General features: G+C 39.3%; 3 protein-coding genes across 3 annotated transcripts in view; 1 reads left to right on the forward strand and 2 right to left on the reverse strand.

Annotated features, from left to right (window-relative positions):
• tp73 (tumor protein p73) overlaps window positions 1–10811 on the reverse strand; it is a 27843-nt gene extending 17032 nt beyond the window's left edge. Inside the window, exons 1-3 of the mRNA XM_053316991.1 lie at window positions 10780–10811; window positions 2407–2502; window positions 1207–1357 (exon numbers count right to left, since the gene is read on the reverse strand). Of these exons, the coding sequence (XP_053172966.1) occupies window positions 1207–1357; window positions 2407–2502; window positions 10780–10811 (279 nt within the window). The remainder of the gene's footprint in view (window positions 1–1206; window positions 1358–2406; window positions 2503–10779) is intronic.
• On the forward strand, window positions 6338–22685 carry wrap73 (WD repeat containing, antisense to TP73). Its single transcript, XM_053316998.1, has 13 exons — window positions 6338–6468; window positions 7063–7150; window positions 7346–7498; window positions 10943–11059; window positions 18319–18391; window positions 19270–19373; window positions 19852–19938; window positions 20633–20767; window positions 20884–20961; window positions 21038–21140; window positions 21261–21386; window positions 21575–21766; window positions 22224–22685. The coding sequence occupies exons 2-13, from the start codon at window positions 7082–7084 to the stop codon at window positions 22334–22336; spliced, it is 1350 nt and encodes a 449-aa protein (XP_053172973.1). The 5' UTR covers window positions 6338–6468; window positions 7063–7081; the 3' UTR covers window positions 22337–22685.
• Window positions 22686–22922: 237 nt separating this feature from the next.
• tprg1l (tumor protein p63 regulated 1-like) lies at window positions 22923–27303 on the reverse strand. The gene is made up of 6 exons (XM_053317005.1): window positions 27014–27303; window positions 26682–26773; window positions 25892–25942; window positions 25660–25785; window positions 25254–25407; window positions 22923–24618 (listed from the first exon to the last, which is right to left on the reverse strand). Exons 1-6 carry the CDS (start codon window positions 27236–27238, stop codon window positions 24424–24426), a joined length of 843 nt encoding a protein of 280 aa, XP_053172980.1. The 5' UTR covers window positions 27239–27303; the 3' UTR covers window positions 22923–24423.
• Between the last annotated feature and the right edge of the window lie 296 nt (window positions 27304–27599).

The following is a 27599-nucleotide window of genomic DNA, read 5'->3' on the forward strand; positions in this document are numbered from 1 at the left end:
GATCATCTTATTCTCAAACAACATGAGTTATGAGCATACACAGATTCACTCTTTCACCTGTTTGATGTTCAATCATAGCTGACAACAAACACACTCCACAACAAAAAACAAACTTCTGAGGTAAGACATCATTTATGTCAGAACACAACTAACTCTTGTCCACTTACCACACCACACAGCATTGTAGGGCTCCTTAAAGATCAGATGGGGTGTTTCTACGACGTCTCTGTGACCCAGCTCTCATAGAACTTTAACTCTGTCGTGGTCATGTGTGACTGTGGAAGTCAAGCTCCCCAGAGCCAGCTGACCCCTCTGTTGAGCAGGACATGGTGGAGGATAACATAAGATGTCCTGCCTTTCTTCTCCTCCACTTGTTTCCCTTGCCTGACTGGGCCTTCTCTACTGCCTTGCATCTAACAACAAATCCTCGCTCCGCCCCCTTTTTTCTGTCATGACTATTCATTAACTGGCCAGGCAGGCCCAGGCTTGCCCACTTTGAGATTAGAGCCTACCAATATTCCTGATCAAAAAGGGAAGGAAACGTAAAAGTGTCTGAATTAATATTTGGAGGACCAAGTGTGCATGATGACTGCACAAGAATTGTGGGATGAGACAATGATTTTGCTATTAAGAAAAGTCATTGAGGTCAAGCTGAAAACTAGGCTAGGTTTGTCTTATTTCATAAAAATTTCACATTTTGAGGATGTGAAGTCTCAAATCAGGAACAAAAAAATGCAGGTGCATATACCTTCAAACATATGTGGATGTTTGAATACGCACACATATACACAGACACGCCCAAGCCTACAGATGGTTCTACAGTGGAGCAGTCAGGGGTCCTGGCTTCGTGTTTAATTAGCTCTCCCCCAACACACACACACACACACACACACACACACACCACCCCTCAGTCCCTAAAGGCCTCATAGCAGGGAGATAGAGAGAGGGAAAAGGCTGCAGTGGAGAGGGAAACTACATTGGAGGGAATCTCCTCAACACTGGAGGGAAAAGTGAAAGGATGCAACAAACAAAATGGGAACAGAAAAGATCCCTGGATGTGTGTGTGTGCTTATAGGAAAACCATCAGTCCTGACACTGAGGAGGAAGACGCCTTTAGGTAACAGAAAAAGTTGCGCTTTCTCCAAATAAAGGTACAATTGACCACAAAGATACAAACTGAACTACAATGGGATCTCATATTCCTACCATCACATTGTCGTTCATGTCCCTCATGTGGTAAACGTCCATGGAGACATCAGCAGCACTGCGGTGGTTCCCTGGGGTGCTGGTAGAAGGCATCGGGCGCTCACCTGGCTGTGTGCCTGGAGGAAGCTCAAAGTAGGTGCTGTCTGGTTCCCTTTGAACACACGACATGGATAAATACTGATCAAAGAGGGATGGGTTTATCAATAATAACCAGAGAACAAAGTTTGTATGCCATTTATGTGACATAACAAAATGCCTGATATGCAAGAAATATACATGTGTTAAAAAAAATGTTTAAACGTTGAGATTTTAGAGACAAGTTTGAAAGCAAAAGCAAGTGTAAGGTTAAGTAAAGTAGATCGTTTATCATGCTCATAGTAATACAAGGGGGTAAATCAATATCAATATCAATTTCAAGGTAAAAGAAAAGCATAAATGAGGTGTGTGCCCATCAACTTCCTGAACCACTTTTCTTCATTTTTATTTTAAATCATATACATTGGATTGGGCATCCTGACATTCTGTTAAAGATTACAACCTACTGTGAGGTTTGAAGATGTTTATTAAAATATGTTATCCTTATAAAATACAGGAAAAAAGAACAAAAAAAAAAGGTCTTTTAAAAGGCTCAATCAACATCAAGAAAGAATTAGAAGCACCTTGGTAAAAAAAAAAAGAAAATATTTTCTGCAGTTTTTCATGACAAAATCACCAAAAGTACACACAAAGCAAAACATGAACACAAGTGGCTAAAAATAGAGATAGGTGTATGCAATGCATTTTGAGCACTCTCTTCCAGGACGATGCCCTTTAGAGCTTGAAACGCTTCACATTACAGCACATGTAGATTACATTACATGTACATTCCTGACTCTGATTGATGATATCTGCAAATCAGGCACTTCTGTTAATGTTTTCATTTTTCAATGTTATCCATCATTTAAAAAAGACCCCAACTTTCCCACACATACAATACAGACTGCTGACATTAAAAGTTAATCAATATGCTGGATTAGTATTAAATTAGGAATGATCATATTCTTATTTACTCAAAAATGATCTATTAGTAAATGAGACAATGATATGTGTTTTGAGATCAGCATCTGACACACTTAGCATGTTTCATAAAACAATTCATTTGAGAATATGTTCATCACGTGGAAAGTAAAACAATCTTCAACAGGTGTTGTTGACACTTACAGGGAGCTCCACAGGTGCTCAAAGGTGCCTCCTTCCTCAGTAACAGCAGACTGGGACATTTTAGAGGTTAGGTAGTCTGGCGAGGGGCAGATCACTCTGCAGAGCAAGCACACACACACACACACACACACACACACACACACACACACACACACACACACACACACAAAAGCACAATAATTATTTAGATTTAACATGATTATATAAAATGAAAATGAACGAAATATTTATAGTAAAACTGACTTATGTTAAAGAGCAACAAATGAAAACAAGCTACTAGTTCATACATGATCATTTTTTAGTGTTCAAAAAGAAGAAGAAGAAGAAGAAGCTGTTCAAAACACTCATTCGTCCAGGTGTGATCGCACCAATGTAGTCCCTGTGAGGTGGCACACGGTGTCAGGGGGCCTGGGCGTGCCCAGACCTGCCTGCCTCATCATTTCCTTCCCTTAAGCCTGAACATCACCTCCTCTGCCTGTCTCAAAATAACACAGGCTGCACTTCATCCCTCAAATGTGTGCAGATCTTAGAGAGTTACCGAAGGAAACAGCAAGTGTACAGCCACTGCAGATTAAGTAGCATTCACCAGAGGGGTAAAGGATCCGACCTCTTGTCTAAACCAGGAGGTCCATGTGCTACACACACAAATACAAAAATTGACCGAACAGATGATGAAAACATGATCGTGAAGGGTTTTTTTTTAAGTACCTGCAAGCGGGACATCCGGGCCTCTTAGTGAGTGTTTGAGCCAATATACTTCGACTTGTCAAACCAATCCGTGTTTGTCATGAGCTTAAAAATCAAATGGACTCCATGCCTGTCGCGTAAAGCATCCATCCAGTCTCCGGTCATATTATAGTGATGAGATACAACACGAAATCCTGTCCGGCATATTGGTCGTACCAAAGTTTACAATATTCACAGTTGCGCACCACAGCAGCGTCATCTCCTTAGTAACCTCAGGGCTGGCACAAGAAAACTGTGGCAAAGGTGCATGGCTGTTAAGGTGCTTGCTGCTAATAAAAACGCACAAAAATAAATGCAAAAAAAAAAAAGTACCTGTCAGTTTATTTTTTTTCCATCTCAAGGAGAGATCGTGAGTAACTAACAATTTTTGGTTTTGATGTGATTACATCGTGAACTTTTGGGATATGTTTTTACGTGGGTAACTTGTATCTGGATTGTATGTAATACATGTTAACAATCATCACATGTTTTTTTACAAGCAATGTTAGAGTCACAGTATTGATTAAAACAGTAGAAGTCAAAGTTATATCTGGCCCCGCACGTGCAGGTGACCTTATCTCTAAACAACAGGGGTCTTTTCACTTTGGCCTGCACTGAATCGATTGAAGATATGCAGCTCAGAAAACATCTAAAGAGATGTCATGACTGTGGAACAAAGACTATATTTATATTATTTAAGCAGACATTGTGGCTATTACCACATTTTTGACTGATCTGATTCACGGCAGTTTAAACCACATGGCACAACAGGACATGATGTAAGAGCACAGGACGCAACATATGAGAGGCCTTTACGCAGCAGCTGTGTGGCTGAAAGTTCCCGCTGTTCCCGAGGTGACTGCCGCCGCAGAAACCATCACCCACTCCCAGCTGCTCGAGCAGTGCCGCCTAGTCAGATCCCAAAGCAGCCCATGTGTTGGCGCTAGGGATCTGACGCAGCGCCACTTCAGGACGAGTAGCTCTCTGCTGCACACTTTGAGCAGCTTAATTGGGATTCTACGTGGATTTTTAGCACAGGAGAGGAACTCCCTTCAGTCTTACCCTGATCAGAAATACGCAAAAATAGCTAATAGGCCAGTGTATTCTTTAAATATGTATTAGGGCCTCTGAATATGACCGTGGCTCTGACTTTACCTGTGAGGCCTTGTCATGTTTGCAGCATCACCTTTATGTCTATGTCTTTTAAATGTCAGTCTTGTTTTTGTTAGTTTTTTACAGATACGGATGGAAAATGTACATAGGATACATGCTGCCAGTTGTTATTAATGGTCATATAAAATCAATTTGTAAGCACAATGTCGAAGATAAGATATGATAAGATAGATTGTTCAAATAAAATTTGTGTTAAAACGACATCTTTATTTTGAATATTGATTTATGCACACATTCTTCCCTCTTCTTCTCTTTTAATAAGCTATATATTATCGTTCAAGGGAGCCTACAAACTTGTTATAACTGTACAGCACGGCCTCTGCCGGTTCCTTGACTAAATGTAACAACATCCTTCAAGTCTGACATAGTGCGTCTCTGATATTCACCTGTCTCTACTTTGTGTCTCCACTCCCGGGTTACAGGACCCATGACAACACACACACACACACACACACACACACACACACACACACACACACACATACACACACGCTGTCTTCCCATGGGCCAATTTATGCAAAAAATAAAAAGTCCCAACTGAGAGTAAATTAATTAAAAATAGTTTTAGATTTGATCCTCCTTAGTCTCAAGTGAAATATGTCAAATGCATATGAGGATTCACAGGACGACGTTGTGTGTCTATGGTTATCCATTTACAGCATTAAAATGTAGGCTATTGGAAAAGGGGAAAAACAGATGAATTGCCTACGTATCTCAGTCCTTTATCAATGTTACCGAACGAAGGGGTGATACAGATGATTAACAAATAATCAATAGCGTTTTGGCTATATATATATATAGCCTATATTATTTGTTTATTTATTTAAAAAAAAAAGAATTAGATATATTACTATTGTGCAGATGTTTATCATATGCATGATTTGTAAGGCTCAAGATTTTATTTAGACAATCGATTAATATTCTTAGATCTGTTTTATTTGCTGTTTTGAGTAATCATAACCTTTCATAAACTATTAGTCTTCTATCGAAACCACGATCAGCAAAATCTGCAAAATAGCCAAAACATATTTAAAATAAGAAACTGTTTAAATACTGGGAGCTTTATCCATCTATAGCCAATTTTCAAAACAGCTTAAACTTCCTTGTCAACAACATGTTTAAAATATATAGTTTTGATTTTTGCAAACCAACAAATACCAAGAATCTTCTTGGCCTGCTGAATAATAAGAAAAAGATTAAGAAAAAAAAAAATGTTCATATTATAGGCCAATAAAACAAATCAACGTACCTGAAGGTTATTATTATCCCAATCCAAATATCCAGGAACTATGCTGCGCCGAGAACCTGTCTGTTTATTATTGAACATGCCAAGAGAGTGACCCTCCATAAAAAAACAGCAATAACAAAAAACTGAAAAATCGACCGAATTTACACTCTGATAACAGCGTTTGGATATGATTGAGTTTTCGGAGAACCCAAATTAACTGCGAAGAAAAAGGAGGAAATCTGATTTGCATGCTGTTCAGGGAAGTGTGAGGTTTGTTGAGGGAGACCAAAGAGGAGGTGAAGCGTTTTCTGCACTGGAGAAGCAGGGAGGCGGTAGCGCGGTTTGGGCGCACATAAGCGGGAAACCTCCTCCAGTTTAGGATGATGGTGGGGAATATAAAATAATTGAATTCAATTGTTCTGTACGTACAGTGAAAGGCAGGTTTATGTGAATAAAACTTGTCCCATAGATTAAGGAACAATTAAGGATGAAAGGTACTTTTGATGGGAATAGGGTTTAAACTATGAACAAATATCCTAGGCCCTTATCTCCTAAATAAAAATGTTCCATAGCACATTGCAAAATTCCAAGCTAATTATCCTGAAATAGAAAAACTCATGTTGCTTATATATATATATATATATATATATATATAGCCTGACCAATATGAATTTGGCATACACAGACACACGTTCATAAAGAGAAAAAAAAACAATCATAATGAAGAACTACATTTCCCAGAAGGCAAAAGGCTGCCGCCAGATGGTGATTGGACAGCGCCGTTCTGTTGTCATCCGCTCATACAAACAAACTAGCAACAGTTAACTCGTATCAACATCCCGTAACTTGAGGACAATCATGCGAAGAAAAAAACTTCTCTGAACTCCTAACGCGTCTCAGCTAATCGACAAAAGCGTCACAATATTACGTTAGAGGTAAGTTAGACTATGGATTGTGAAGATAGCGAAGGTCAGCTAACTAAGCTCCTAAGTTACTAGCAGCATGATAACGTTATGCTAGCATTGAACAGCTAACTTCACTGTTAACATGTTTGCTTCTCGATACACACTGACTAGAGTCATGAAAATATATTGATAGCAAGAAGATACAAAGGAAATGGGCATCCGTGTGTCACTTTATTTTACATTGGCGACTTATTTTAATTGAATCAGCTAACTCTAGCTAGGCTAACAACCTGTTTGCTACCTGTAATGTTAGCTCTTTCTGTAGAGGTTGTTCTGAACCTGATTAAATCCACCTTTACTTAGATAACTCTACGGAATTTCCCCACGTCACAACTCTCCTTGGCATGTGGCAAGTGTGTGTGTATATGTCATATGTCATATGTGAGAAGCATATTTATTTATTTGTCGTGTGGCGCCATCATGTGTTAATATTTGGGAACTACAGTGGTTGAGACCAGTAGGCTGTCAGTCAAGAGTGCACTTATAATGCAGGTAAAACTTTGAGGAAACTCAGTTGGGCTTTTCTTTAAATTGTCACGATAACTTAAAATTGTCTTTCTGTAGGAACAGTTGTGATCATAAAATGAATTTCTCAGAGGTCTTCAAACAATCCAACCAACTTTGTAAAGTTTCCCCAGATGGGAAATATTTAGTAAGTATGATTTTTAAAAACAATACATAATGTATCTGTTAATTTGTAGTTTTGTAAAGTTTGTAAATGTAATGCTTTTAACTAAATTCATTATTAATAAGTCATAATTTAAATCTTGTTACATTTAGTAGTTGCACTGGCTACAAGAAAAGTAGATAAGAGGCCTTTTTCTAATTTATCTCTTTGGCTGTACAGGCTACCTGTGTGCAGTACAGGCTGGTGGTACGGGATGTGGGCACCCTGCAAATCCTGCAGCTCTACACCTGCCTGGACCAGATATCCCACATGGAGTGGTCTTCTGATTCTCTCTTTATATTATGTGCTATGTACAAGAGAGGCTTGGTACAGGTAGGATATGAAAATCAGACAGTAATGTGGTGTAAAAAAGTAAGTGAACCCTTTGGAATAACATGGTTTTCTGCATTAATAAAATATGATCTGACTAGGCATGGGCCGGTATGAGATTCTGGCGGTATGATAACCATAAGAAAAAATATCACCGTTTCACGGTATGGCGGTACTGTGATTACAGCTCTAAAATGTTCCTAAAAGGAAGAAAAATAAAGACAGACATGTTAATTTAACCTGAATATACACTGTAATGACAGTGTGAGGGGTCGTGATACTCTACACTGCAGCTGCCCCACCTGAGGGATTTCTGACTAGCACTTTCTGTCTTTGACTAGACAAAAAACAGCTCATACCTTAGGGACGGTATGACATAAAATTTGGCGGTTTCGGTTATCGTGGCTTTTTCAAATCGCGGTATACCTTGAACACGGTTATCATCCCATGCCTAGATCTGACCTTCATCTAAGTCACAAGCATAGACAAACAATGTGTTTATGGTAATAACGCACAACCCATTATAATCTTTTGTGTCTTTTATTAAACACACCCATAAATCATTAACAGTGCTGGTGGAAAAAGTAAGTGAACCCTTACATTTAATAGCTGGATGAGCCTTTTTTGGCAGCAGTAATCTCCACTAATCACTTCTGGTAGCCATGGTTCAGACTTGCACAATGTTAAAGAAGAATTCTGAATTCTGGACCATTTATCTTTTCAGGATTGCTTGAGCTCAGCCATATTCTTAGGATGTCTGGTGTGAACAGCTCTCTTGAGGTCATTCCACAGCATCTGTATTGGGTTAGGGTCTGGGCTCTGATTGGGCCAGTCCAAAAGGCTGATATTCTTTGTTTGAAGCCATTCTGTAGTAAATTTACTTCAGTGTTTAGAGTTGCCCTGCTGCATCAAGCAGTTTCTGCTGAGCTTGAACTGGTGGACAGACATCCATTAACCACCCATTATCCTGTAAGATACCTTGGTAAACTTGGGAATTTATTTTTGCCTTGTGATGATGGCAAGCTGTACAGGTCTAGAGGCAGCAAAGCAGTTCAAAATCATGAGTCCCCCTCCACTTCACCATTGGGAATGTTTTTATGTTGGAATGCAGTGTCCTTTTTCGCCATACGTATGTTCTTTCCAAACAATTCAGCCTCAGTTTTGTCAGTCCATAAAACATTTTCCCAGTAGTGTTGAGGTGCTCTTTGGCAAACTTCAGGCATCCAGTAATGGTTGTTTTTTTGGAGATCAGTGGCTTCCACTGTGGTGTCCTGTCATAACCATGCCTGCCCAATGTTTTGTGAGTGGTGGTAGAGCCATGAACAGAGATGTCAACCAGCTCCAATGATTCCTGCTCGTGAGTTTCTTTTTTACCTCACTGAGCATTCTGTATTGTGCCTTTGGAGTCATCTTAGTTGGGTACCCAGACTAGCCACAGTACTAAATCTTCTTCATTTATAGACAATTTTTCATATTGTCGACTGATGAGTGGCTAAACACCTAGAGATTATTTTGTAACCTGTTCCACCTTTATGCAAATCAACAGTTCTTGATAGTCAAGTCTTCTGAGATGCTTTTTTGGAAGCCATGGTTCACATTAGCAGATGCCTCTTGTGACTAGCAAACTCAAAATTAGTGGGGGGTTTTATGAGTCTAAGTATCTCTAATCTACACCTCTAATCTCATTTAATAGATTAGACTTCAAATTTGCTCACTCCTGTGTCCAGTGTCGTGAGCCCATGGGTTCACACACTTTTTCATCCCTACAATGAATGTTTTAATGATGTATTCAGTATGGACAACAATGTCATGATTTGTGTGTGTTATTAGGTCAAATAGATTGTATTTGTTCATAATTGTAACTTAAATGAAGATCTGATCATATTTCATCTCAAATTTATACATAAACATAGGTAATTGTAAAGGGTTTGCTTAATTTTACTACTAACTTTGCTAGATTAGCAATGTTAGTGGCGATATGATTAATTAATTGTCATTTTAAATGACAGAAAATGTTTTACACAATAGCCTGAGACAGTCATTAAGTTTGCTGTTATTTTTCACATTTAATGGATTTAAAAATCAAAAAACAAAACACTGGATTTCTATTGCCTACTCACTTAACTCAAAATTTGACAATAGAATTAATCTTTTGTGAGAGATAATAGTCATCATTTATCGACTGGGTTGTACTATGTGCATTTTCCTAGGCATACATGCAAGATAATAAAATGGCAGAGAATAGAATTCCGTATGTTATGTTTTTTTAATGCTTTGTAGTTATTTAAACTTTGAAAAAAGAACAAATTAGAGAGGGAAAGAGAACTCATGGCAGTAATGTTTTTTCCTCTTGCTGGAAAAAACATTTCAAACAGTGCTGTTGTCTTTAAATCTGATCTGTGGGTGTCATTTGCATAATCTACATGGTTCTTCAGACTTGGTGGAAATGTAAACATTTCGAAAAGGGGATTTATACTGAATATATTGAACTATACAACAAAAAGACTATTATTCACAATGTCAATTCGCCATATTCTGTGTTGGCAAAATAAAGAAATCATTTAACAGTAAATAAAATACAAAAATAACTTTCTCTTCAAAGTTTTGTATGTACACTGTTTGTTTTTTGAGTTAGTTAGCTCAGTTACTTCAAACTTACCCTGCTATACATCACATTTAGTTTAACTGTCATTTTGTGCTCTTCTGTAAACTGACTAATTTTCTTGAACAGTACTGCAGATGAATTTGGTTTTGTCTCCTCTGTTTGAATGAATCTCATAGAGTACTTCATTCTACATACTGTTTACAGTAAATGGTTACATTGTTAAGCAGTGTTTCAGCATTTTCTTTGACTGAACATGTAGACCACACATAAATCTGGGGCCCTGAGACTGCCACCATAAAATTAAATCCACCATTTAACAGAACAAAAAGAAACTTTAAGCTTTTACGTTTTAACATTTTTATCCTTATTTATACATGTTTGTGTCCTGAATACAAAGACATTTCATTTACTGACTCTTGAACCTTGACTGTATAATTCTCTTGTGATTTTTTTATTCATCTACATCAGGTATTTTTTACCTTGGAATGCTCAAAAATATGAAAAGTCTCCGTTAATGAAAGATATTGATATTGCTTTTGAATTCATGTAATTAATCCTGTGCCCAATCAACAAACAGAACTTGCGGTTATTTTTGTTTTGTCAAAGTATTCGAGTGGTGAAAACAAGTGTTGCACACAAGTGACAACAACACTAGCTTGGTGTGCATTGGAGAGCTTACCTCTGAAGGGGTATCCAGCGCCAGTCCTTCATGGTTTCTGTTGCTCAAGTGGTGCTTGCTCTGTGAAATGAAGTTGAAGAAGATACTGGATGTGTGTGAGGGATGTCATCAATAATGACTGTCCTTCTGTCACTCTCCCTCTTCCCTCTGGCTTTCTCTTCAGGTGTGGTCTCTCGAACAGCCGGACTGGCACTGTAAGATTGATGAGGGTTCAATAGGACTAGTCTCCTCGCGCTGGAGTCCGGATGGACGTCACATTCTCAACACCACTGAGTTCCATGTAAGTGTGAAGTCGGTGTGTGCATGTGTGCATACATTCATGTGCACACAAGTGTACTTATGCATACGCTTGTCTGGTTTCAACTGTTGCTGGCCCACAAGGAAGGGGGACCTGAAAATAGCCAGACACCAGAGCCTTCCTTGAACACCCCTACAACCCCCCCCCAATACCACTGACTGCTGCATGTATTGAGCCTGATTTTATTGCTCCCCTCCTGTTAGCGTCCTGTCATACATGGGTCTCAAGTACCTCTAGAACATGGGTGCAATGTGTATGTGCTCTTCTGATGTAGGTCTGGTATTTTCTTATTGGCAGCACGTCCTGTCAATGATGGTCTGCTGCTCATAAAAATATGACAATAGTAAACTTGAACAACAATGAACGAAAAAACATTAAAACACATATCTATATAACTCAGACATAAATAGAAGATAAAATAACAATTAATTTAAAGAAACCAATCCAAACACAAAAAGTAGGAGGAGTTTAAAAAGTATGTTTTGTATAGTGATTTAATTAATCGTCTTTGGCAGATTTGTTCAATTAATTAAATGCTACTGAAGAAAATAGTTCTCTTACATTTATTCAAAACTACAGCATTCTCAGTGTAGTGAAAAATGTAGTGTAAACGGCTTATTTTTCAGATGTTTTCCCACTAAGGAAATAGGATTGCATAATTTAATATATGTTTTTATTTTAAACAGATATTTTCAGGAACCTGAACCAGCTTGACCTGAATTGGTTTGGTAGCATTTCAATGAGTCAATGAATGTACTGTAGTTCAACTGTCACTGGATTTATTAGGCTGATGATTATATTTGAGAGTTTTTAAATAGTCTAATATTGATAAATGAGAAATAAATTTTTACTGAAACACACAAAACAACACCACACAAATAAACATTTTTAATAAAGATCCCTTCAATTTGCTTTAGTTTTTTTAACAATTGTGTCCAAGATATGTACTGAGTGTTACATTTTACAGTTTGAAACGGATCTTGTCAGTGCTCTCTGGGGGACAGATTATGTAACTGAGTTATGGAGAAACTGCTCCTAGATTATTGCTGTATGTTTGACATGTCTGTACTGGAAGTCTTTAATGTACACATTGAATCTGTGATAAGCTAATATGTGCCAGTATATTGGCTGGATATTGGATGGAAATATTGCATTTTTATGAATCATGACTTTGAGGATCATATAGCACACAGAGAACAGAGAAGGGTCGAGAATCAAACCTTGATGATCACCAGATGCAAGAGTTTGGCAATATTGTCTGTGGCATTTAGATAGTTTTCTTCAGTATTTACATAGTATAATGGGACATCCCTATGTAGTGGGTGTGTGACTAATAGAAATGATTTCATACCATGATACAGAACCTCTGACATGGCAAAGGTCCCAGAACGATTTCAGTTAATTACTTTATGGATCACTCTTCACTGATAGTTTGTACACTTGCTCAAAATAGGTTTATGGACAATAAAGGAAGACAGTGATGAGATGTGTTGAGTGTTACTTATATAGGTCTGCAGAGAGACACCCAGACATTTAAAGATGCATTTCCGTTCCATGCTGTGCCTTCTGACTCCTATTTTATATTCCCTTCTCAGTAAACATGTGTTGTAGGGAGCGAGAAGATATAGCTGCTACCCTTGGGCCATGTGGAATATTATGACGGGGGCACTGTGGTGGGCCGTGTCTATCATGCTGAACCTGACTCCAGGAATCACTTGACAGGTGTTGTGGCCAACACAACTGTGTCTGATCTGGAGAAGGGTGCATGGAGTGCAAGCGTCTGTGGCATGTCTGCTTTGTGTCTGTCTGCATCTTCCAAAAAAGAAAAAAAGAAAAAAGGAATAGGATTGAATGGAGACTCCTTCCCTGGGGAGATATGGCATCTGCATAGAACAGTATATCATCGGATTTAGACTGTCAGTGTGAGTTGCAATCATTTTATGGTTCAGCACATGAATGGGTAGATCAAATAATCAATATCAAAAGTAAATGAATCCTTTATGAACATCCATTATCTCTTTAAGGTGCTTAATGTTTACTTTTATGTTTGGCTGAAAAGGAAAAATCATTTTCAACTATTTTGATAATCAGCCAGCTTTGTAAGGAAAATACAATTCTTAGTTCCCCTCAATAGTGAGTATTTCTTGTTTTTCTCTGACTTATGTCATAGTCAAGTGAATATCCTTGACTAAGTTGTTGAACTCTGTTGGAGTGTTGGTTGGACAAAGCAGGACGTTTGAACACTTTAAGCTTAAGGAAATTGTGATGATGGACATTTTTTCACTGTTCTCTGGTATTTTTTATTGCAGAGAAACTGATGCTGTCACTGGAAAATGAGATATAAAGATCAGATAATGATACTCCGTGATCTTTAAGTCACACTGGGAACAGCTACTAAATTCTGCTCAAACAAGTCTCCCCAAATCAGTATGTCTGGTCAGAAAGTGTTGAGCCACCAGGAAATAGGGTTAGGGAGGATTAGGTTATACCATAATGTTGGGCGCAAATTTTTCCTCATCTGTCTTTGTCATGGCTGTTTCTGAGAAAAAAACAACAACTTCATGAGTATTTTTAATGGTTTAACCATAACAAACTAGCATGGTAGTTAACCACATCACAATATCCTCTCACAGCCGCTACTTACTGCCCCATAGAGGTATCACTTGGTTAAATATGAGCAGGAAGTTTAAGTAGTGATTAGTGTTACTGAGCATCTTTGTATAGTTGAGGTTGCGAAACAAATTTAACAGAGGCAAAATAGGCACTTGCTACCATCTTGCCAAGGGGCCCACTGAACTTACCTTCACCCCAACCCAAGATTTCATTAAGGCTTTGCCAGACGGGTGTTCGTGTCAGGCTTGAATTTCAGCCCCACTCATAAACAGCCTGCTATATTAACTTGTTTAGGGACAGCTGCCTGTGGTGTGGATCGTGCCTCTATGTGTGTGTGTGTGTGTTTATCTGTCTGTCTATGTGTCAGTAAATCTGCTTAGCTAGCTGTGTATGTGTGTGTGTGTCTGTCTGGCTGTCTGTCTTTGTGTAGCTGGTGTGTTTCAGTTGCAAACATAACATCTTCAGCTCTTTCTGATTTTCAAGTCCACAAATTACAAGCTCACGACTGAAATTATGACAGTGGGAGAGTGACTTAAGGTGTCGGTCTCTAGTGCTAATAGGGGTTTCTATGAAATGTAGAAATTTAAAGGCTATGATTTAAAACTTTCTTTGTTGTCTGTGAAAGAAGAAAAACAAAACAAATCAAAACAACCTCAGCTGTTTTCAGATGCAGGGCGATGCCATGTCACAGATTTCATAGAAAGTCACATTGCTGAAACCAAGCCTGGATTGTGAGACTTCACGCAAGTCATTCCCTCTTTGAATTCCAGTCGTTTATCTTAGAACCTCACAAAATGCCACTCACACATCCATGTTAATCCACGTTTACCAGCTGAAGGGTGATAAACTGAGCGTGGAAAAACTCCAGCCAAGGACATCATTGAGCTTGACGTCTCTAATGGTTTTTACATTGCTGGCATCGGATTAGCAATAGCATTCTTGGCCAGAACTCCTAGAGCCTTGCTAACATGTAGCATTGTTGGCAGCAACGCTTCTGGACTAAACTGCAAGCGTAAGCAGCTGCCACACTAAAACATGGGACAATAGCTCACCCATACCTATGTGTGGGTGCGGAAGGCTCCAGTTCCTTGGTAGAATCATAAGGCTGTAACAGGAGAAATAGGCTATATTAGTTTGAGATGGCTTCCTGTATGGAATGCCTACAGTCTAATCCTCTGCTGACAGATAGGCCTATATGGCATCAAACACACTCACCCATTCTCTAGCAATCGCCTAGGCGCACAACACAAATGGCTGATAAGTTTTATTCCAGGTTGCTGTCAGTAATCTGCAACTGATCTTATTTATCATGTTGCCAATGGCTATCCTGTTGGGAATCAGTGGTTAATCTGTGAGTACTTGCTAATAGATATTAAATGGATGTGCTGGTAGAAATTGGCCACACTTATCTCATTTAGCAGTGTCCTAAGAAGTTGTCTTGTCATAACATGTCAAGTGAAGTTTATTTGTATAGCTTTTATTTATAGTCTCTAAGGGTATCACAACAGCCATATTATGAAACACTAATTTGCAGCCCCCCGACTCTTTACAACTACCTAATTTATGAAACAGTGGGAAGAAACTAGGAAATATCTCCTAATGAGAAATCCTTGTGCATACAGTGAGCAAAAAAATACTAAAATAAAATGATGTACTTGTCTGTAATTAGAGTAAGTACTGATCAAGAGTTGCAATTGATGCTAACCCCAACACAGAAATGATTGTTTCCATCTCTGCTGGATAAACAGCAGCTGCCATAGTGGAGTTTTGCCTTTTCACACCATCCTTAAGTCTCTTGCCCCCATCCCCAAGCTGCTGCTCACCTTTGGCGAAGATACTTAATCTAAAGTGTAGCTTTACAAACTAAGGATCTTATTCCTTGCCACCCCACATGGAAAAGCATTTCCCACCTATTTTCCTCATGCTACCCTTCCTCCACTCAGTTTAAAGTTACACTGCCTTTCGGGTCCTGATCTCCTTGCATCCCCTATGCGGTGGGTTCAAGGCATCTAAGAAGTGTAAGTGTGTTTGTGTTTGAGCAGTGTTGATATTGGTTGCCATGGCACCGTGTCTGAGGGGATGTCCAGGAAGCGTGCAGTGAGGTGTTATTACAGGGTCTACACAGCTGGATGTCTTGACCAAACAGGAGGCTCGACACTTCAACCCAGTGAGGTGACAGACGTTGGCCCAGTTCAAATGTCTGTCTGAACACCATGATGAAAGCTTGTTCAATAGTTTTAGCCCTGCATATTCTCAAATGCAAAATGCTGTAATACCCTAAAGGATAAGCTTACATTTTTACAGATTTTTTTGAATATAGTATATAGTTTATTTTTGTTATGAATAATTTTCACATGAGTGCGTTGAGGGTTCTGTCTATAATTTCTGGCAGTGTTTTATAATCATTTCAAAATGGTAAGATGTTTTCTTGTTACTAGCTAATAATGCAGCAGTCTCATTTGGAAGTGAAATGATGATGATACAGTAGCGGTACAGTGCCACTGTGTGCGCAGACCTTGGTGTTGAAGATAACATGGTAGCTTATGTTAAAAAAAATTACTGACTACACGGCAGTCTCCTGCCAAGTTTTTCACTTTGGAAAATGTATTGAAGCTTGATTGAGGAGAACAGAGTTTCAGTACAAAGTGAAACACTGTTCAGTGCCATTCAGTTCTCCTCAATCAAGCTTCATAATTATTTTTACATGTATTTTTTTGTCATCTGTTTTGAGTTGGCTTTTCAGTATGCAAATGGAACAGTCTTCTTGACTAGCATACATAACCAGTTTAGTTCAACATTTTCACAGCCTTAACATGTAAAGCATGATCAGACAGGGCTGCATGCACCCATATTGTGTTGGCTTACTGTAGGCTTTAAAATGAAGTATGGGGGCCATGCTTGTGCAGTGCAGTGTTGGGCTTGCATGACCCTGCTAATTGGATTGTTTGTCACTGTTGTGTTTAAAAGAGGAGTGAAACATTCAAGAAGCTGCAGAAATCTTGTTGTGCACCATCAGAAAAGCATCTCTCAACTATTGAACTATGTTGAACACAGTGGCCTGCAGAAAATGAATGCTGATGGTACACTTTATGTATATGTAAATATCAATTAGTAACATTTAGTATGGTCACAAAATGTAATGTATTTGTGTGTTGTCACTTGTGGCCAGTTATTGTTGGCAGTGATTGCAGCAACAGTCTGTGGAGTCTGTGAACAGCTCAACACTCAGGCAGCTGCACAGTAGTACAGACCACAGATTCTGTAATAGTGTCACAAAGACATTAAGTCACTGTTATGTGTTCCTTGTTTCTTGAAGGGCAAGATGCCACACTTAATTCTGGTCCTTGGGTCAAAATATGCCGCATTGTTGGCTCAGAGCCACCTACGTTTGTTGGCATCAATCTTGCTGAAGTGAGACTGGTGGGTATTTGTGTGAATGCCGTCAAAACTGAGTATTAACACATGTGGTCTCTGTGTTATGTCGACTTGTGGCTAGGTAGTTATTCTTTGGCGCTGCTTCTCATTTATGGGAATACACACAACTTGCTGTTAATATGTCACACATGTGGAGACATGTCTAAGATTACATTTTGGCTGCTAAATGGACCAGTCCGGTTTTCCTGCTATGTGTCGAGATGTTGTTTTGGATCCGTTAATTTAATATGTGCTCAACTCCTAATTGAATCTGTATAATCGATCCCTGCCAGTGACTGACTGCAACCCTTAAACATATGCACTCATTCCCTGTGGAGGTGTACTGATGGACAACACTCAGGGCCCTATTGGGCCATTTATTTAATGATGGATGCATTCCATGTCAGGGTCTCATATCCCTCACAGGGATTTATCATAGACCTCTTCAAAGACAGAAGGCACTCTGTCCACAGCTGTTAATGGGCATGATGGACCATACAAGCCTGGCGTATAGTCTGGATCTGCCCGGCTGATGGACAAGTCTTTGGGTGTAGAGGAGCACTTAGAGGCCTCATTAGGCTTGTGGCCTGGCGGATTGGCTCTTATTAATAGGTTGCTGTTGACACCCAGTCACCATACACAACATTCATTAGTGGAATAACTCTCATGTAGACCTCACTTTCTCATGGTTGTAGAGAAGCTTGTGTGGTCAAATAGTCACCTGGGGGGGGGGGGGGTAATATTTCGAGAAAAAACTCACAAATTTGCCAGAAATAAACTCTCCAACTGGAATAAACATAAATGGACTCTAACCCAGTGTTTGTTATCTTAGCGCAGAATCACCATATCATCCTAAGCATCCGGACTTTGAAAAGACACTGCAAGAAACTGGGTCTGTTTCGGAGAAAAACCTATATAATGTCAGAGAATTAAGAGTTTATTTCTCATACACTTTAAGGGGTATAACGGAGAGCACTGAAAAGTTTATTTTTACATTGTCACAAATGCTTTAAGTGCTTTGAATAATGGATGGCGCCACTATATCATTTTTTATATATATATATATTATTAAATTCTTAAAAATAGATACTGGTATTGAAAACTCCAGTATTTCTTCTCCAAGTTAAGATGTCTTATCTGCCCCTTCTACTTTCCATTGGAGATGATCCACAGTCCCCCCCCCCCCCCCCCCCTTTTCTCTGATGTCTTGACAGCTGAGAGTCACCGTCTGGTCCCTGTGCACCAAAGCTGTGTCTTACATCAAGTATCCCAAAGCATGTCAGAAGGGTGAGTATGAGAATAATCTTGTTTTATTTATTTGCTTGTGGCTTATGAGTTTATTTGTATTACCAGGAGTACCTGAGGACAGGGCCAGCGGTCTGAGTGCTGCAGCGTGCACCGTGAATCACATGCTGTTCTTTACCTTGTGGCGCGACCCTGGGTATGTGGCCAAACTATGGTGCTCTCTGCTGACAGCTGTGCCCCTCTTCAGTAAATGGGGCATGCTCTTCATAACTGGCCTGTCAGCAGCTTGGGGAAAAATGATTGTCTATGACTCTCCCCATTTTTCAAATGCACTTCTGTGCCCTTCTGCGACCTGTGCATCCTCAGAGCCATCATATAAATAATATGGCCATGATAGTTAAGTACCACCAACTTGATGGTGCCAAAATGTCAAATCATTACATCTGATGAAAGACACAGAAGCATTGAGGTTAGATATTCATTTATTAGAATGGATAATTGCCTAAACACAATAATATATTGATTAAAAATATATATATTGAAAATATTTTTATTTTGTTGTATTTATTTATTGCTTGCTGCTGCTGTGATTAAACCTCCCTTCAGGAGTCATAGTTCAAGCGGCTGAAAAGTGAACATTAAAATCTTGCATACAGCTTGTATAATCTAAGTATTAAACCTGACTAGTGCATTTCTGGTTTCTGATTTTGGACTTTTGAGCAAACTGATTCTGGAAATGTTAACGTAAATTTGTAGCTTTGACAAGTGTATAATGTGTTTTTTATTATATAAATATTTTTCAGTATAAATAACTTGCAGCTAGATAGATCAGCTGTCACAGTGTCATTGTAAGGTCTTTATTATACTTGTGAGCATTGCCAATAAAAATATAGCTTTCCCCTGTCGTCTTTCACCCACAGGTGTAGATTTCAGCAGAGATGGCTCCTATATGGCCTTGGCTGAACGCCGTGACTGTAAAGACTATGTCAGTGTATTTGTGTGCGATGACTGGCATTTACTCAGGGTAAGTAGGACATCAGAATTTTGCTTCAGTTTCACGACTATTATCAGAGGACATATTTAGACATTTACAAGTTGACGCTGTAAAACCTAAATTTAAGTGTACAAAAGTTTATACAGTTTCAGTGGCTGCTGTTAGGCAAACATCTCAGACAGGATTTGCATGTCAGAATGATTTACAACATGGTGCAACAGCTTCAGTACCTCCAAACTGTCATTCTTAGAAATTGTCATTGATCAAGATGGAGCGTAACTTTCATCATTTGAGATGTCGTGCAGCAGATGCCTTCATAGATATATGGACACTAACAAATAACGTTTTGTCAGTCTTGATGACATAAGTGATTATTGATTTTTGTTATTTCTTTCCTCTACCCTTGGTGATTTTTTTTGCCTTAATTGATTGTTCTGGGTTTTAGGAAGAATTTTGTATTTTTTTGTAAATGTGCAGCATAAGTTAATTTAATTTAACTCTTTCACAGCATTTTGAGACTGAGACACAGGATCTGGCAGGGTTAGAGTGGTCTCCCAATGGTTGTGTGTTGGCAGTGTGGGACAGCTGTCTGGAGGTGAGTCATTTGCTTTACAGACTTGTGATTGAATAAGGGAAAAGGATAGATTAAGCATCCTGATTGCATTGTTAGCAGGACAAGAGTTGAATACTCCAAGGTAGAAGAACCCTTAAGGGTTGTTGGGAAATATGCAACCACATTATCAACTGTTTGCCCCTTTTTAATGTCTATTTGGTACATGCTACAAGACATGTAAATGTAAATGTGTTACAATAATCCAGTTCTGTGATGGACAGGTTGTAGATTTACAAGCTTCTGTCTACCTTGCGTCTCATTGTTATTATTTATCTTTTTTCTTTTTCTTTTCTTTTTTTCCTCTCTCTCTCTCTCAATTTGTTGGTGGTGGGTTGGGGAGGGGTTTGGAACTGTGTTTGTGTTTTAATGTATATCTTGAAAAATGCTGAAAATAAAATACTCCAGTTCTGTTACAATAATTGTAACAGAACGATAAACACTAAAGCTGCATTCAGGCTGACTTTAGTCCTGTGTGAAAAAACAACCTGCCAATCCACTGACATAGTGAGGTTGCCAATGCCGAGTGCTCAACCTTTTCTGTAAAGCAATGTGACGTCATCCAAAAAATATGAAATGATGTGTGAGGCATCTAACTGACCAGGCCTAGTGGAAGCACACACAAAGTAAATGTGTAGATGTTTTTATTGTTTTGTGTGTTTGTGTGTCCTCTCTGCAGTACAAGGTGTTGCTATATTCTTTGGATGGTCGCTTGCTGTCGACTTACAGTGCCTATGAGTGGTCTCTGGGTGTAAAGTCTGTGACCTGGAGCCCCAGCAGCCAGTTCCTGGCTATTGGCAGCTACGATGAAAAAGTACGGGCAAACTCTTACTTAATCATGGCCGATGACCTTGAGAAATCACCTTAATAGCTCGCCACAACTAACAAAGATTTGAAGTAATCACTATAACTTTATTACCCTCATGTCAGGTGCGCATCCTCAATCACATCACATGGAAGAAAATCACACAGTTTGAGCACCCGGCAACCATCAACAACACAAAAGCTGTGAGTATTTACCAGCTGTCATAATTATGTCACAAGGAATTGCACTTCAATTATTTGCTGTTTGTTGTGTTTCTAGGTTGTGTACAAGGAAGTGGAGAGCAGGACAACTGTTGGTAGTGATGACTTGTCGCTACACAACATCATAATCGGCAACACCTTGTTCAACACCCAGAGCAAATGTATGTCAGCTTTCATTTGAAGAAGAAAAATCTCAAACCTCTATTTGATTAAAACTACTGAGGTCAAACACCAGCTCTGTCTAATCACCAGCCCTGTTTTGTTATTGTTTCCTAATCCAGATGAGATCTGCCCATTGCCGGTCCAAATACCTGTGGTCAAACCAGACCCAGACCGTGCCAACCCCAAGATTGGTGTCTCTACTCTGGCATTCAGCTCAGATAGTCGCTACCTAGCAACCAAAAATGGTAAGACCTCCGTTATTCAGTTGAACCTTCATGTCAAATACAAGTGAACCGTACAATCGTCACAACATGGAGTGGTAGTGGGCTTCTTCTGATGAGCTTTTGTGTTTACTTATTTTTGCTACAATACTTTTTGGGCTGTTAAGGCTGAGAGCGGTTGTGAATGAGTAACTGTGTCTCTCTGACCATAGACAACATGGCCAGTGCTGTCTGGGTGTGGGACATGCAGAAGATGAGCCTGGAGGCTGTGCTTGAGCAGATATCGCCCGTGCGTTGCTTTCAGTGGGACCCCCGACGCCCCCGGTTGGCACTATGTACAGGCAACAGTAAACTCTATCTCTGGTCCTCGGCAGGCTGCGTTTCTGTCCAAGTCCCCACTGAAGGTAACAGCAGCTTGAAAACATGACTCCATTATCACGTTAAATACATACCAGTCTGTTGTGGTCTTCATTTTATTCCTGCCTGTGCAAGGGGAAGATTTTGAGGGGAAGGTTGACCATCCCCAGTTTTTCCTTACACAGGGAGATCAGTTGGCTGTCCCCGTGTACACAGGGCAATGAAAGCAAAAGCACAAATTGAACATTTAGATATTTGCTGCTGTTTGTTATATCTAAGTTGAGCAAAACATTCAAAGGCCTTTTTACTAAGCTTTGTTTTAAATTTGGTAACTTTCAGACTGACATTTATCAAAACAGTGAGTGTGCCTAATTGTAGAGGAGCTGCAGCCAAAATACATATTTTTATATATATGTCTCTCTTGTTGTCCTGAATTTTGATTTAGCCCCCATTTTGTGTGCATGTATGTTTTCATCAGATCTCTCTCTCTCTCTCTCCTGGCAGGTGGTTTCCAGGTTCAATCACTAAGCTGGCACTGCAGTGGAGACTCTCTTATCTTGCTTGGCAAGGAGCAGCTGTGTTTGTGCTACATGGACACTGATCAGGAGGACAAGTAAATCACACAAAAACAATAACTGGATTACATTTCAGACTTATTCTGCCATAAACACTTGGCCAGGAATGTGTTATGGTGGGGATGAAGATGTTGAACTGTAGATGCTGACTATTAAATGCCCCCAATGCAGGTTAGTGGGATGTTGTTGAAAACCTGACATGACATGCTTGCATCCTGGGATGCAAACTAAAGCACTAGTTCCAAACACTGTGAGATGATTTTATAAAGTTTTATAGTGTTAACTTTATTTTTAGTTGAAGTATTTTGTATATGTGTTCCCATGAAATTGTGTAATTATTTTGAATAAATTTTGTCATAAATATTGTGTTTACAATTTATGCATCTAAATCTTTCAGCTTGTCAAACTAAATATATTAGGACTGTGTTACTTGGCCTAAGGCATCATCATCTGAATGCTGTGGAATTTATAAAAGCTTGAATTGTGCAGACATTTGAAGTGTGACATGTTCACTCTGGTTCAGTCTTTGACAGAACAAACACTATGTAAAAGCACTTCTTAAAAACAGCCACAACTGAGACCCTGACAAGAACATGAAAGCATTTATTATTCTCCATTGTGGCTCGACTGTGCTACAAGTAGCTAGAACAAAAGGTAAGCCTTCACATGTGTGTAACATAATCTCTTTCAAAATCCTTAAGTAAAATACTTCAGAACTGGCAATTAAATATTTAATTTCTAGAGGCATTCATGAGTTAACTGCATCAAAATAACAGCAGATAAATAAAACATTATCAGTATGTACAAATCCAATTAGAACACTCCTTTTAAAAACATCTGTCATGCAAGCTCAACATGCAGGGCACATGCACAAGTTAAGACCAGAAAAGGATAGACACAATTGTTCATTGGCATTGTTGCACATGAAGATGTGGCATGTTAACTTTGGTAGCACAATGATGTGGGTATAGGGTGCAGTTAAGGAAAAAATGACTTTAATACAAATCACAAGGTATGCACAGTATGTGGTTAACGAACTGATGCAAAGCCTTGCCTGAATGTATTTGATTTTGTAACCCATCCATTACAGTGGTGTAATGCAGCAGAGTGCAAATATATGCCTAAAATGACAAAGTTCCTGTTGCATAAAACATCTGTAACATATGAGAACATTTTAGTTTTAATAGCTAAAACAGTGCTCCAAATGGTACAGCAGCTCCTTACTCTAAGCAGTGACATACTTTAGGCAAATGGAAGCATGGAGAGCATAACATTGGCGGACAAGAGAAGAAGGTCATAACATGTAATTGATCATTTCCACTGAAAAAGTTTTGTGGACGCTAAAAAGTAACCAGCTCTTATTTTCCACACAGCTTAGCCCAGAGCTTTTGACAACATTAGTGCAGATCATGGAACAACATCCTTTTTAGTAACATTTATTACAATAATCATGTGACATGACCGTTAACCAGATGCTGCTATTCCATTTCAAGAAGCAACCCTATGGCCGTGCGATCTGAATAAAGCAATCCTTCATTTCAAATCTTATTAATGTAGCAAACATGGAACATACTCGTGGCTGATGACACGGTTTCACTTCATGTTCTCAGCCACTGGGCAGCCTTTTTTTTGCTGTAGAAAAAAGTCCAAACAAAGCACATCTTTGAAAATGAAACACTGACCCTTATGTTAACATTCCTCTACTGAAAACCTATAGTTCACATTAGTTTTGACAGTCAATTGTCAAACAAGAAGGGTGAGACTGCACAATGCTCAATCTAGTATGAGTACAGAGAAGTGATAAATTGATGCAAGTACTGTCACATAGATGTGCTCTCCTGAAGGCCTGTGCAGGTATGACAGATTTGGGAGCAGCTCTTTGAAGGACACGGACAGGGGGTGCTAAAAACAAATAGACAGTCCATGCAGCGCTGCACATCATCTCCCTACAGTAGGCTGACCACATGTCTGTGACACCAACTTAAAGAGTTGTGGACATCTCATGGGCTCAACTTACACACACAGACTGGTTGCCCAGTACACTGTAGTGGGGAAACAGTTTCCCTCTGAGAGCACAGTGTAACACACATATGAGTAAACTCTGTTGTAATTTGGAAACACTGTCTGTTTTAGAAACCGATCTTGCCACGGGTCATGGAATAGCCCAACTTAGCCTCATTGTTGATGAAGGACATGATGCCCAGATAAGTCTCAATCAGCAGGGGTCTCTCTAGGATCAGGACACCGTTAGCTCGACCGGGGATGGGATGCTCCTTATGGGCTTTCTTCACTGCCTGCACCAGCTGGGTCCGGAAGTTGTCCAACTTAGCAGAGTGAAAGAATCAGAGTAAGAAACCAAAACAGCCCCCAAAAATCTTTCAGTCATCAACCACAACTACAGAACCAGTGGTATGTTTTCTTTTCATAGCATATGATTTATGTGATTAATAAAACTAACTGTCTAGAATGAAAGAAACATTTCCTGTGCAATAATGGATATGATTGAGATTTTACAGCCAAATTAGCTCCACTTATTCTCTGCAGCAATGATAACAGCTATGTATAAGAAAATGTTATACCCCAGAAATTTGCCCCAGGTGCTGTTGTTGCCTTGCTAATATGAAATAAACAAATATCTTAAAGTAACTGATCATACACACAGTCGTGAACACTGTTTTGAATTATATGAACAACTGCCTTTCTCTTAAGGCATTTTGTCTTTGAGGCAGCAATCGGCCTATTGTTGTCAGTTGAACTGTGGCTGCTCGGCCTGTTGTGAATAAATTGCACCAGCAGTCACCATTGTTTGTCTTTTTAAAAAAACGGGCCAACACACAAAAAAAAGTGAATGACCCTTTACATTTAAAACTTTAAATCCTATTATGTTTTAACACCAGTCCATTAGATAAATTACTAATAAAATAAATAATCTGCCTTTATATAGTTAGAGAGATTATACCTGGCACAGAGAGGCCACCTTCTCATCAGCACGGGCCATTGTATGCTCTGTGAAGGTGGCATAGGGCATATCTGTAGACCAAGGGTTCCAGCGGTTAATGAACGAGGCTCGAGGACGTTTGTCCCACTGGACACGAATGCCATAGCCCTCTCTCCTGTAAGAAAACATAATGGTGTAAGAGACATGTTCACTGCTTGAGCCTTTCTTTCTTTATTATGTATCTTCTCTTTCTGTCTTATAAAACTCACTTTTATTTCCTGTCATCATGTAAAACGTTTACATAAATGCTATATAAATCTGTTTTAAAGGATTTTATTAGGTTTTATAACCTAATCTTAGCTTCAGTATTTCAACAATAGCAATTAATACTAACTTGCTGTTGTCAGACTAAATAGTTTTGGCGTACTTGTTTAGGGATTTTGGTGGGAACTCAAACTCTCCCACTGAGATGGTGTCTACAGCATTGAGAGAGATTCTGATGACCTGCTGACACAACAGGTTGATGAAGTCATACTTGCACACCAGCAGGGACCTGCACACACAACCAAAATTACATTAATGGACAATATCAACTTTCATACCTGATGCTGTGTATTTCCTCAAATATGTGAGGTAAACAAACATACTTTCTGACTTACCTGTCTGTGATAAGCACAAGTCTCTCCCTCTCATTGTTCCAGTGGTCAACTCTGTAGAAGTCACACAAAATTGACATTATTCCCCTGAATTTTTAATCATTTATAAAGCACAATTTGAAAGGAGTGGTGTCAAAGAAATAGTTTGGCTCAATATTACAATGTATTATTCTCTTCTCCGTCCATTTATTATCATGTAACATAAGAGTGAAAAGAAAAGTGTAGGTTTGCAAGCTAACCAATGTAAAATTAACTTTTTTGTCCACCAGCGACATGGCCAGTTAATGTTCAAATTTGACCAGCGACTCAATAGATTACCTGGTGAGTGAAGACAAGCCACTTGCATATTTTACCAACATTTGGCTGATAACTGGTGCTAATGCATGTGCCCTGAATGCATCCATTTGTAAAATGTCAGAAAATAGTGAAAAATGTCCAGTTTATGTCCCCAAAGTCCAGGCTGACATCTTGAAATTGTTTTATCTGACCAACAGTCTTAAAACCCCAAACTAGTTACGAGGACTTCCATTGATATGAAACAGAGAATAGCTTTCAATACTCATATTTGATAAGTGGATAATGTTCAACGTGATTTACTTTACCAATCATTTTAAAGATTAATTGATCATGGATTCATTTTTCTCTTGATTCATTAATGCATTATTTGACTAATAATTTCAACTCATGTAACTTGTAGCCTTAATTCTGTACATCTCCAGCAGAGGTGCATGTATATTTGTTTTTACAGTGAACTTTGCAGTTGCTCATTGTCAGTCCCCGCTGCGATACTCACTCAGCCAGCAGCCAGACGCTGAGCACCTCTCCATCCTCAGAGGGGAGTGCCACAGTCCGGATGTCGCTCACTGCCTGCTCAATGGTACCTGGCTGAGATCAGCATCACACACACAGCCGTCAATCATCAGCATCATCTTTTCAATGTGATGTACTGCTGTAGCTTTGTTAACACATTGTAATGCGTTGCACTGCACTGTTAAGGGTGGTGTGTGTGCACGCTGGGGGTTATTTTGAAGAGACACAGACATACACTAACTGAAAACATTCCGGCATCGATGCTGATTAATGCCGATTAAGCTGATAATTATTCATTCTAGTGGATCAACTTACTCTGAACACGAAGTAGTCCTTCACTTTAGCTTGCATTGTAGGGTTGTGCACATTAAAAGGCGTCAGCGTTTGTAGCGGGGGACAGCAGGCCACGGAGGCAGCGCGACCGAGACTTCGCTCGGCCTCCGGCGGCGTGAAGGCTACCTCCACCCCTTCCTCGGTTTCTGCAGGGTGGATAACCGCAGCCGGACTCTCCGGCTCCACCGTGTCGTTCAGTTGGAGCATGGTGCAGCAAACGCTGTTCGAGGAGCTTCAGGTGTTAAATCAGAAAGTGTCCTTTAAAGGATGCAGACTCACCCATTGCGCACCAATAATGTTTTGATTGTGGAGGCTATGAGGAAGTAGTCCCTTCTTGCTTCACTTCCCCCCCCTCTCTATTTTCCTTCCTCTTAAAGGGATATTATGTTTTAACCGCTAATTAAAGAAACAGGTGTTTAGAGTGGATGAGCCCGTTATTCAGATTCATCAGCACTATGATGATTACATCCATAAATGGTAAATTGGCTGTCAAACTGAGAACACACGCTATTACATGTTATTAGGCTACCATGTGATTTCCTCGTTCAATTCCACATCCACAGCTTGC

Source organism: Scomber japonicus, chromosome 4 (genome assembly GCF_027409825.1).
Source record: "Scomber japonicus isolate fScoJap1 chromosome 4, fScoJap1.pri, whole genome shotgun sequence".
In the NCBI taxonomy this organism is placed as follows: Eukaryota; Metazoa; Chordata; class Actinopteri; order Scombriformes; family Scombridae; genus Scomber; species Scomber japonicus.

Coding starts and splice junctions, on each gene's coding strand:
- tprg1l (XM_053317005.1), bottom strand. CDS start 27,238: ATGCTCCAACTGAACGACACGGTGGAGCCGGAGAGTCCGGCTGCGGTT. Junction 25,943..26,681: donor AGCGTCTGGCTGCTGGCTGA/GTGAGTATCGCA, acceptor TGACTTCTACAG/AGTTGACCACTGGAACAATG. Junction 25,786..25,891: donor CTTGTGCTTATCACAGACAG/GTAAGTCAGAAA, acceptor TTGTGTGTGCAG/GTCCCTGCTGGTGTGCAAGT.
- wrap73 (XM_053316998.1), top strand. CDS start 7,082: ATGAATTTCTCAGAGGTCTTCAAACAATCCAACCAACTTTGTAAAGTT. Junction 18,392..19,269: donor TCCCAAAGCATGTCAGAAGG/GTGAGTATGAGA, acceptor TTTCACCCACAG/GTGTAGATTTCAGCAGAGAT. Junction 20,962..21,037: donor CCATCAACAACACAAAAGCT/GTGAGTATTTAC, acceptor TTGTGTTTCTAG/GTTGTGTACAAGGAAGTGGA.